The sequence below is a fragment of the Mytilus galloprovincialis genome, chromosome 9 (genome assembly GCF_965363235.1).
Source record: "Mytilus galloprovincialis chromosome 9, xbMytGall1.hap1.1, whole genome shotgun sequence".
NCBI lineage: Eukaryota > Metazoa > Mollusca > Bivalvia > Mytilida > Mytilidae > Mytilus > Mytilus galloprovincialis.
The window spans coordinates 159,501-172,607 of record NC_134846.1 but is presented as its reverse complement, the minus strand read 5'-3'; the positions used below and the strand labels follow the sequence as shown (position 1 = coordinate 172,607).

General features: G+C 32.6%; 1 protein-coding gene across 10 annotated transcripts in view; it reads right to left on the bottom strand.

The window, feature by feature from the left end:
* The window catches only part of LOC143044183 (uncharacterized), a 47,962-nt gene extending 43,226 nt beyond the window's left edge, over nucleotides 1–4,736 (bottom strand). For all 10 annotated transcript variants that reach the window (XM_076216072.1, XM_076216065.1, XM_076216067.1 and 7 more), the window contains exons 1-2: nucleotides 4,572–4,736; nucleotides 1,469–1,571 (exon numbers count right to left, since the gene is read on the bottom strand). In XM_076216072.1, the coding sequence (XP_076072187.1) occupies nucleotides 1,469–1,571; nucleotides 4,572–4,700 (232 nt within the window). In that variant the 5' untranslated portion in view covers nucleotides 4,701–4,736. The remainder of the gene's footprint in view (nucleotides 1–1,468; nucleotides 1,572–4,571) is intronic.
* Between the last annotated feature and the right edge of the window lie 8,371 nt (nucleotides 4,737–13,107).

Here is a 13,107-nt window from a genome sequence, read left to right as displayed (position 1 = left end):
ATTTTCTGGGATTTCTAGGATTGCTTTTAGTACAGCCCTGTAACTCTGAGGACCCCCCTTTTTCCGTTCAATATTACATTAATTTAAATCAGAAACTGACATAGGATCTTGCATGACTGAATAGCAAGATTACAGGTCAAAACTTAATAAATTGCTCTGCTGAGCCAAGCTGGATACCTCAGATGTCCAACCCTGAAAAGTTGGGGCCAAAATATTCATGCTTGATACAGATCGGAATTTGGATTGTAATTGAATATTTGACACATTATAGGTTTCTGACACAGAATAACTGTAGTTAAAGAACTTCAAAGTTATTGTCTGGAAACTACAAAAATGCTTATTTGGGCCCTTTTTTGGCCCCTAATTCCTAAACAGTTGGGACCATAACCTCCATGAATCAATCCCAACCTTCCTTTACTGGTTATAAACCTTGTGTTAAAATTTTATTGATTTCTATTTACTTATACTAAAGTTATTATCTAGAAACCATCTGTCTTCGGACGACGACAACAACGTGATACCAATATACGACCGATTTTTTTTTTATTTTTGCTGTCGTATAAAAATAATAAGCATTACATTACATGTAAAGGGAAAATTAAAACTTAAAATGTTTCCATGTCTTTCTCAAGATTTGCTTATGGGGTTGTGTTCAACTCTGCATCTAAATTGACTAGGATAGCCAGGTTTCCTGAAGAATAAGCCGTGGTTATGTCCAAGCACCCCAATTTCTTCCGACAATCAAAACTTGATGACATGATATAGCCAAACATCAACAGTCCACCAGGGAAAACCAACATTCCTTTTGATGGCCATTTGTAAGATTTTTACAAACATAGTGAAAAGCAAACCGTAATGTAATCAGTTATTCTTCGTTCCGTTTTGGTGTTTCATACTGACTAATATGGTTTGTATTAGCTTAAGACCCTTCCAACATTAATGTGATCGATATATTAAAGACTGTTTTACAAAAGGATGGAACTGTTTTACTTTCAAAGTCGTATTATAGTGATATCTATTATGTACGGATTTCGACTCTCATCTGTTAATTTCTTACACGTGCTTTTTAAACTTCCTGTTTAAACATACACACAAGTTTCTAAATTGTTTTTTAAGTGAATTAAACTTATTCTTACAATCATGAAGCGTTCTAGAATCATTTACAAGCAGTTTCAGCTTCTGTTTGATGGAAAACAGGTTTTTCCAAGAAAATACCGCAAACGACCGCACAGGATTTGAAATTATCTGAGTTTCATTAGACCTTTTCTAACAGTTACAAGAAGTTTTTTTACCTAAAATTTCGTGGGGAGAAAGGGGTGCGGACTATGTTCCAGTGTGAACTATACAAGCCTTTCTACTATATGTCATTAGTGGCTTTGGGCTGTTTCTTCCCTTTTGTCAAGTTGTAATCACCCCATATTCATTCTTAATGTTATGTTTATATAATGACATGAATAAGGTGACTTACTTGACTTTGTCTTTTTAATGGCTGGAGTGGTCTTCTTAGGAGTATTATTATCTTGAGATTCAAACATATATTCTTCTGGATTGTGTCCCTCATCTTCTAATGCCTGAAAGAAAGATTACAACTTTCAGCTGCATAATTTTACACAATGTAGATGACTACAACCTTCCCTTTCAAGCACAATCAATAGAACAGACATTTTCAATAAATTGATGAAAGCAATTTCAATTTCATCAATCATACATACATGATTAAATGTACTAGTGTCAAAGAAAATAGGTGTGTATTTACTTCTCTTGAAAACAGGGTTATAATTTGTTTTCCCCCCTTTTTTTGGTTGTAGTAAATGTAAATAAATGTTTTCTACACATAGTTTTGTTCATAAAACCCAATGATAAAAGTGTACAAATGTGATTATCACGAGAAAATTCATAAAACATTTTTTTATAGTATAACTATATATTTTGAATTTATCAATTTATCTTAAAATGTTGCACATATTTACTCCTTTTACCTGAGTTTTGACCAAATTGTACTGGTTGAAATTCTTTTCTTTTTTTTATACCTTTGTACCAAGAAAGATAACCCAAACTTTGACTGAAAAAAAATTGTAGGCAACGAAATAAAACATCCCCATGATCCCCCAGGACAGGAGAGTTGAAATCATCAGGAATGATTCCATGCGTATAACATTTGGCTTTCCCTACACCAGGGCATTCCTTGAATGCCAACATCCTTTGATATTGTGCATTTTGTCAGGAATTCCAGTTTGAACAAATTCTACAATAGACTCTTTGGACTTTGAAGGGTTTTTTTTCTCCAATATTTCTATAATTGTGTGTGCTGTTATATCCTACCATATTACTTGATTAAATTTCTTGAAACTTTGTATCTCCTGTTAGATTACTATTTTGTTTTGTTCAGTTTGTTCAGGATGTTTTTCTTAGTTATAAAATTACACCCTTTTTTATTGTAAGTGATGCATATGCTGGTCATGTTTGCAACTCATCAGAATTCTTGTGACCCTATTTCATGAATTTTCTTGAAACTTCTGTAGAGTTTCCAGCTAAGAAGTTATCAAATTAACTTAAATATTTTTTAATTGTACAACTGAAATCTTCATATAGTTATATTCACTAATAAAATATTCAAATTAATATGGAACTAAACAAATCTCTTGTATCCTTTATTTAGTTTGAAATAATTGTATTAACCTAAAATTTCATTATAATTTTTAATATTTCTTATAATTATGTTCAATGATGTTATTAACATATTCATTCCAAATATATTTGTTGATTAAAAATAATAAAATGTTTTTAATTTCTTTAAAATTCATAATAATTTTAACCCTAAAATCTACTATTTTTCCTTGTGAGAAAGTGATAAAATGTTGCAATTCTATAAAGTTCATTAATTATTGTTAACAGTTAAATACTTATAAAAACACCTTTTGCTATTATACAAACATCTATTGAAATATTTTTGTTGGCATTCAAGGAATAGGCAACATATAAAATGTTGGCATTCAAGGAAGACACCATGGACAGACAGGCAGAGTGCAAACCTAAAGACCCCTTCCACTTAGTGGTAGGTCACTAATTAACTCAGAACTTTAAATTTATTTTATTTATTTATTTCAGTTTATTTTACAACGAAACATATAAAAATTGGTGAATTTCCAGTAAGGGAGTGTAAATTACTAGAATCAGACAGAAAAACTACTGACCAAAGTATTTAAATGATTGCAGATTGTTTGTTTATTTCTACTAAAAGTAATGAAATATCCCCACAAATGCAGGGTTTTCAATATGAGCCCGCACCCAGCGAAATGTCGCGGTTTCAAAAGACGGAAATCGCCGGTTCAAATGTTTAACCAATAAATATTTTTGAAGAGAATAAAATAAAACAGTTTTTATTAACCTTTTGTCTCTTGGAGTTGGGGTTCTTAGTTTCATAGATTTTACAAATACAATGCCTTTTTTAACCGACTGAACCATCACGTCTATATTATTTGTTTGTGTGATATTGCTTTGAAATAGTTTGCAATAATTTGAGGGTTTATTCAACAGGAAACCTCAATTTTAGTCATGACATTCGACATCAATTTAATTTTGTATGAATATTTACCTACAGACATGATGGACAGAATATTGATCTTCTTATATTACATTGTAAATCAAATTTTTTTTCTATGAAAAATAAATGTAAATCATTTTTTATTAACATGATTAATCTACTCTATATTCCTGAAAAAAATTTATGGCATGAACATCGTTTTTTCATGCAGTTTTCCTTTCATTTTGGATGGGTTTTTTTCGCTGGAAAATCGTGTAAGACGTAAGGTGCTTGTCATTTTGAAATTCATAAAAGTACCATTTGCTTGACCTTTTTTGTCTGCCACTAAGATTGATGACACTGAATGGAATGTACACAAAGCAATGGAGGCCTGAAGTGGGATTTTGTGAAGTTCTAAAATGTTTTAGGCATTCAGAAGTCAGGTTCAAATGGAAAAATGGTGTTTTTGTACAATACGTTTGAATAACAATGAGATGGGTTTTTTTATTTAGAAGAGTAGAAAAAACATATCCTGCACTAGTTTTAGAGTAATGATGTCAATGGGGATTTTTCCAATGTGATATGTACAAACACAAATACCGAACGAACCAACAAGATGACCGATTTTAGACTACGGTAGGATACTACCCTCTTAGTAAAAGGTCCTTATATTGTGTGAAATTTGCACACATTACCCAATCTGCAAATTATCAAAAAATATTGAATGGACCTACGAGCTACAGTTCCGTAGCTATGCCTGTTGATGAACAGTAAATACCACCGTTTGAAACGTAACAAAGGGAGATAATTTCAAATAAATCGAGTATTTGCGATTTGCATTAGCCATTACATATCTATGTTATTCAAAAACCTTTTCGATTAAAAAAAATGCTCATCAAGTATATTGTTGTAACTTGTTGTGTTTGAAACTGATATGAGTTGACCACAGGCTATATTTTTATAGTGATAAAGACCGAACAAGCACATGGGTTGATAAGGATTCCGGATGCATAAACCTTTCAGCTAAGCAATGGGAGAATTGCTATACCTTTTGTAAACGTTCTGTAAGAACTGCTTTAACACCATTTTTATCGAGACCACGCTTTTCTAGTTCTGCACGTAAATCTACAACGCGTAAATCCACCAATTTCTTCGCACCTTCCACTTGCGATGCCATTTTGTTGGAATTACCCGGATGGATAGCCAAAAACCGAAAAGATTGAAAACAAAAGTACTCAACAAAGGACAGAAGTGCCAAAATTAAAAATTTCTTAATTTTATTTTGGTGTCTTAGAATGTAAAAAAATAAATAAATAATGTTTATTTAAATAGGATGGTCCCATTAGTTAAAACTAATCTTCCTGAGAGTCCGCAAAATAATAATACCATATTTATAAGTACATATAGATTTACTATATTATAATGATACACAGTAATGAAAAAGCATATTAATTTGCACAATTGATGAAAAATTTGTAACATTTTGTTTTAAAAGATACAAGTGTATTACTCATTTTTATTTCATTAAGTAAACTGTTCCATATTTGAGAACCTGAATATGTATATGTTTTCTTTAAAAAAAAAATGTTTTTGGTTTTGGAAGATTTAATAGTTTTTCATCAGCTGAACGTAAATTATAATTTTGATTACCAGTAAAATGAAAATTTTCTTGTAAAGAATTAGGAACCATATCATTTAATGATTTAAATACAAGTATTGCCTTTTGGTATTGAATGCGTTTTTCCACATTTAACCCGTTAAAACTATTAAATCGAATAAACTGAATGATGTCATTATGTCAGCTTCTACTATAACAAAATTGAGAATGGAAATGGGGAATGTGTCAAAGAGACAAGAACCCGACCATAGAAAAAACAGCAGCAGAAGGTCACTAACAGGTCTTCAATGTAGCGAGAAATTCCCGCACCCGGAGGCGTCCTTCAGCTGGTCCCTAAACAAATATATACTAGTTCAGTGATAATGAACGCCATACTAATTTCCAAATTGTACACAAGAAACTAAAATTTAAAAAATACAAGACTAACGAAGGCCAGAGGCTCCTGACTTGGGACAGGCGCAAAAATGCGGCGGGGTTAAACATGTTTATGAGATCTCAACCCTCCCCCTATACCTCTAGCCAATGTATAAAAGTAAATGCATAACCATACGCACATTTAAAATTCAATTCAAGAGAAGTCCGAGTCTGATGTCAGAAGATGTAACCAAAGAAAATAAACAAAATGACAATAATACATAAATAACAACAGACTACTAGCAGTTAACTGACATGCCAGCTCCAGACTTCAATTAAACTGATTGGAAGATTATTATTTCATCATTATGAATATCAGGCACAATCCTTCCCGTTAGGGGTTTAGTATCATACCATCATAACATATATGAGAAGAACATAACCCGTGTCATGCCAACAACTGGTTTTTGAATAAATGTGTTGAGTTCCGATCAGATTTCCTTAATAACTTATTAAGTTTATTTATTCCACTTTCATAACAACTTCCCCATATATTGCAACAATAATCAAACAATGGCAGAATATAAGCATTAAAATAATAATACGTATATGCATAGGTAAATATTTTCTGATCTTTTGTAATAAATTGATTCTATTTCATATTGTACATGACATTTTATCTAATTGCTCATTCCAATTAAGGTTTTTGTCAAGTTTTTCACAATAAAATTAAAAAAACATGTGAGCCAAGAATATAGATTATGTATTAGACATGACGTTAGTGACATTAACTTGTTGGCTTAGTTCAAACAAGTATGGCTTAAACCAGTCTAGTGTAAAGTTTGAAACATTATAACATTCAAGTTTTTTCAATAAAATTATGTGATTAACCAGATCAAAAGCTTTCTTTAAATATAAAAATATAACTCTATATTCTTGGCTCACATTTTTTATAATTTGATTGTTGAATTTGATTTTTATTTTCATTGAGAAAAAAAACTGTAAAATAATATTTGCCTAAACCATTTGTAAACGTAATCATCGTGATTATGGCAAATTTGTTGTATTTTCAATATGCCTATAAATATCAAAGACAAATAAAAGAACACTGTAACAAGTAATTGAGCTGACAAACAACATCAGTTCCTCGAATTTGTACTTCAAGACCATCTTATATCATTTGTGAAGTTGAAACTGAATAGTTATCATATTATATAGTTCAGTATTTTAGAGATTTAAAATTTTTCCCAAACACATCCTCCATTTTGAAAAAATGTCCTTAAATTAAACTGTTTTAAGTAGAATACTTCGCCAAATATATGTTTTAATATACCGTACTCAAAAAAATATTAAAAAAGATGTGATATGATTGCCAATGAGACACTGACTCTCCATAAGAGACCAAAATGACACAGAAATTAACAACTATAGGTCACCGACAAACATATACCTTTTTACCTTTTTTGGATTTGAGCGTCACTGATGAGTCTTTTGTAGACGAAACGCGCTGCTGGCGTAAATACAAAATTTAATCCTGGTATTTTTTATGAGTTTATATATAAACACATTATTGGGTTAAATATGTTTGTGAGCCTTCATGTAAAAGACGACATACATTTTAACATGTTAAAATTGAATTGTACTTTAATAATTTTAATTTTCACTTGGTATGGGTTTTTTTTCTCGAAAATATTTCATTAGGTCAAAAAAAAAGTCTTCTCATTTTCTGGTGTAGTGGAAAAATTTTGATGAAACGAAAATATATGATTTCAATATTTCAATTTATTTTAACCCAATACAAAACTCTAATATTAACTTTTGGAGAGAAATTTTGAAAAAAATGATATGGTGACTATTCACTTCGTAACACTTTGCAGTCAGGAAATTATAATGGGTCGAAAACCAGTTAAAGAAAAAGAGAGGCGAGAGATAGCGAAGGGACATTCAAACTCATAAGTCGAAAATAAAGTGACAAGTTTTAACGCCATATGGCTGTAAAAGAAAAAAAAATCATACAGACACACAATAGTACAAAAAAAACAGAACTTAATCAAATAAAGACTGAGCACCATGAACCAAACCAAAAATGTGGGGTGATCGCAGGTGTTCCGACAGGTGTTCCGACAGGGTAAGCAAACCCTGCTCCACACGTGGCACCCCGGCGTCGTGAATTGCCGGGACAAACATATAAAAACATGATTGGATTAAATATGTTTGTGAGCGTTCATGTAAAAGACGACACACATTTTAACATGTGACCTTCGTCGGATAGAAATAGACCTTATGCAAGTGTACATGTACATTTGTACATGAATAAATCTCTGATTGATTTTTGGAACATTCATATACGAAATACAATGAAATAAAAGATGAAGTTTGGTCCGTTTTGTAGCATTCGATTAACAATGCAACTTGCAAACAGTCCCAGACTTTCTGACTTTTTCAAAACTGAAATTGGTTAAAAGATGTAATGCGTAAGGTCAATTTCTATCCGACACAGCTCATGTTAAAGTTGAATTGTACTTCAATAATTTTAATTTTCATCTTGGTATGGTTTTTTTCGAATATTTCATTAAGTTGTAGAATTGTTCAGATAACTACGTCCTGAAGGTATTTACTTTATCTTGTAGTCCTAACTATTGATACTAAAAGAGAGACAAAAGATACTTAAGGAATATCACAAACCAGTCAGGGATAACATGGTAAACCATGACCAATGAAAGTGATGGTTTTTCATGACCTATTAAAAATACAAAGTCATGGAAAACCATGACTCTGAACTGTTATTATATTTAGGGTCAAGGGAGTAATTAGTTTTTAAAACTAATACATAAGTCATAAGTTATTATCAAATCCATGACTAATGAAATGAAACAAGGTCATGTGTTTTCATGACTGTTGAACGAAAGTTATAAGGTTTAATTGGCTTTTAAAAATGTTTAATTCAAGAAAACCTACAGGTATTGAAAAGTATTACAATTATTAAGCCCCAGTCCCACTAGACCACGATCGCACCACGCTCACCGCGATCTAAAATAAATTCAGATCGTGTAAACAGTACCGACTTGCCTGAACCAGTCATCATTTCGACAATTTCAGGCGAAGAAATATTGACCAACCTTGAAGGGAAACGGTAATATAAAAAAGAAGATGTGGTATGATTGCCAATGAGACAACTATCCACAAAAGACCAAAATGACACAGACATTAACAACTATAGGTCACCGTACGGCCTTCAAAAATGAGCAAAGCCCATACCGCATAGTCAGCTATAATAGGCTCCGATAAGACAATGTAAAACAATTCAAACGAGAAAACTAACGGCCTCATTTATGTAAAAAAATGAACGAAAAACAAATATGTAACACATAAACAAACGACAACCACTGAATTACAGGCTCCTGACTTGGGACAGGCACATACATAAATAATGTAGCGGTGTTAAACATTTTAGCGGGATCCCAACCCTCCCCCTAACCTGGGACAGTGGTACACATGTATAACAGTACAATATAAGAAAGAAGTATGTTTTGTCTGAATTCAATGTCTAACATACACACGATAAGTTCACATCTTTTCAACTTTAGTCATGATATAAAGGTGTAATCTGGGTTTTTTCCTTAACGATAACGATTCCGTGGATTATGAGGCTTTTATTGGAACGGTGTACAAAACATTTTCAAAATAAATTGATAACAAGAATGGCATAAGGATAGAAGTGCAGACCGCAAGTGAACTGCAAAAAACTACAAACTTTTCTGATTTCGTTGGGACAATAGGTATTTAATGGTAGGAAAAGGAAGCATTGAAAATCAAAGTGTTCTGCTGACCCATCAACCAAAATGTTCTTTTGACACCAAACAGATAAGTAGTCACGACCTACTTACACATTGGGTTTTCAATACAAGTAAAGTATAATTTTTAAACAACATAATAATATTTATTCACCAAATCTTGATTGTTACTAATTTCACCAAGAGTCCACGCTTCTGTTGATCTACTCTGTTACACTCCACTGATTATCCAGGGAAATAAACAGCTGATCCAACTTATTAATTTATAACAAATTAATATAAAAGATGTACAATTGTCCTATACAGAGACTAATTAATACTAAAATTCTTTGTAATTGACAATAACATTGGCATCTTGATTTATATCTATATGTGTCTACTCTTTTATTAAATTCATTTTCAAAAATACTAATTTTGTTCTCTGATCAGATACATAATATGACTTATAAATAGAAAAACTTAGTACTATTATTAGATAATTCAAAAAGTAATATTTACTATCTGTGATTTTATATCCGAAAACAAGATGTTGCAATTTAACAACAAAATCTATTTACTTCTTTTAAAGAGGTCATAGTTGTTTTGCCAAAATCTAGTCAATTATGTACAATTCAGAAAATAGTGAGCATAAAAGAGGGGCAAAAGATACCAGAGGAACAGTCTGACGACACCATGACTAAAGATGAAAAAGACAAACAGACAAATAATAGTACACAAGAAACAACATAGAAAACTAAAGGCTGAGCAACACGAACCCCACCAAAGACAAATAATAGTACAAAAGAAACAACATAGAAAACTAAAGGCTGAGCAACACGAGCCCCACCAAAAACTGGCGGTGATCTCAGGTGCTCCGGAAGGGTAAGCAAATCCTGCATCACATGTGGCACATAGTCTTCTTCTTGGTTACAAACATTACACTTATCTGTCTTAGTCACTTTCCACTGCAATAACAGTTTTTTCGTTGGAACAATATAATGTAATAATTTCCATCTAAATGTTTTTAATTTATTTTCAGTCATATATTCGAAAATAAATTGGTACTATGAATTCATATTAAGAGTTTCTTGTATTTAAAGTATTTTAAGCCACCTGTTTATTCATATTGATGGCTCTAGTTTTATACTTATCAAAGAGTTATGTAACATTTTTTTTGTTAATACTGTAGTCTCGGTATAATGATTTTTCCATAATATCTTCTTTCTCTGAATATTAATTGTAGATTTGACAGAATTTTCTTTTTGAATAACTTGGTTCCATTCTTTTGGGATAGATTTTTTTGTGAAATTCAGTGATCCAGTTTAATTTGAACTTTAATTTGTTTAGAATGTAGATTGCAGATAATGACATTTTATCATCTAAGATATCATTTATGTAAATCAGATCACTCTTCTTTTTCATTTTTAGCCATGGCGTTGTCAGTTTATTTTAGATTTCTGAGTTTGACTGTCCCTTTGGTATCTTTCGTCACTCTTTTACATTATATTTTTTCAAATACAGATTATATGTTTTTGCTGTTGTGACATTGATTTGTATATTTTTTATATTTTGTATGTTTATTACTACATGTACATAAAACATGTAAAATTGATAACATGCATCACAAAAAGTCCAACACAGCACAACATGTCACACAAACGACCAACAACTTTCTCTTCAGGAAAAACAGACGCACACACAAAGACAAACAACAACAAACAATATTTCATCCAGACAACCTGACTTGTAATAGCCAGGCCTATAGTATTTTATATTTTTTTTAATTTGAATTATATCTTAGTAACAAATTTAACGAATGATAAACCTCGATAAGTCATTAACGATTTCGATGTTGAGCGTATAGTTTATAAAATGTATCGGTCGTTTCTGATCTAAACTCAAAATCAAAATAGAGTATTAACTATTTTACAAAAAACAAAGAAACAAATCATGATTAAAAGGAAAATATGTAGAGAACAGGTACCGGTATTTGAATCAAACAGTAATACCCAATAAAGTCATCAACCTTAATAACATACAATTAATTACTCTTTTGTTCACCTTCCTATCGAAGATAACTCAAAATCAATAACCCAACAAGAACCTGAGACAAACATTGCAAGAGAGCAATGTACAAACTGGATATATAACCTAACTGTGAACCGATGATAAACAGTGCGAGAGAGCAATGTACAAACTGGATATATAACCTAACTGTGAACCGATGACAAACAGTGCGAGATAGCAATGGACAAACTGGATATATAACCTAACTGTGAACCGATGACAAACAGTGCGAGATAGCAATGGACAAACTGGATATATAACCTAACTGTGAACCGATGACAAACAGCTAGTGCGACAGAGCAATGTACAAACTGGATATATAACCTAACTGTGAACCGATGACAAACAGTGCGAGATAGCAATGGACAAACTGGATATATAACCTAACTGTGAACCGATGACAAACAGCTAGTGCGACAGAGCAATGTACAAACTGGATACATAACCTAACTGTGAACCGATGACAAACAGTGCGAGATAGCAATGGACAAACTGGATATATAACCTAACTGTGAACCGATGACAAACAGTGCGAGATAGCAATGGACAAACTGGATATATAACCTAACTGTGAACCGATGACAAACAGTGCGAGATAGCAATGGACAAACTTGATATATAAACTAACTGTGAACCGATGACAAACAGTGCGAGATAGCAATGAACAAACTGGATATATAACCTAACTGTGAACCGATGACAAATATTGCGAGATAGCAATGTACAAACTGGATATATAACCTAACTGTGAACCGATGACAAACAGTGCGAGAGAGCAATGTACAAACTGGATATATAACCTAACTGTGAACCGATGACAAACAGTGCGAGAGAGCAATGGACAAACTGGATATATAACCTAACTGTGAACCGATGACAAACAGTGCGAGATAGCAATGGACAAACTGGATATATAACCTAACTGTGAACCGATGACAAACAGTGCGAGATAGCAATGGACAAACTGGATATATCACCTAACTGTGAACCGATGACAAACAGCTAGTGCGACAGAGCAATGTACAAACTGGATATATAACCTAACTGTGAACCGATGACAAACAGTGCGAGATAGCAATGGACAAACTGGATATATAACCTAACTGTGAACCGATGACAAACAGTGCGAGATAGCAATGGACAAACTGGATATATAACCTAACTGTGAACCGATGACAAACAGTGCGAGATAGCAATGGACAAACTGGATATATAACCTAACCGTGAACCGATGACCAACAGCTAGTGCGACAGAGCAATGTACAAACTGGATATATAACCTAACTGTGAACCGATGACAAACAGTGCGAGATAGCAATGGACAAACTGGATATATAACCTAGCTGTGAACCGATGACAAACAGTGCGAGATAGCAATGGACAAACTGTATATATAACCTAACTGTTAACCGATGACAAACAGCTAGTGCGACAGAGCAATGTACAAACTGGATATATAACCTAACTGTGAACCGATGACAAACAGTGCGAGATAGCAATGTACAAACTGGATATATAACCTAACTGTGAACCGATGACAAACAGTGCGAGATAGCAATGGACAAACTGGATATATAACCTAACTGTGAACCGATGACAAACAGTGCAAGATAGCAATGGACAAACTGGATATATAACCTAACTGTGAACCGATGACAAACAGTGCGAGAGAGCAATGTACAAACTGGATATATAACCTAACTGTGAACCGATGACAAACAGTGCGAGATAGCAATGGACAAACTGGATATATAACCTAACTGTGAACCGAT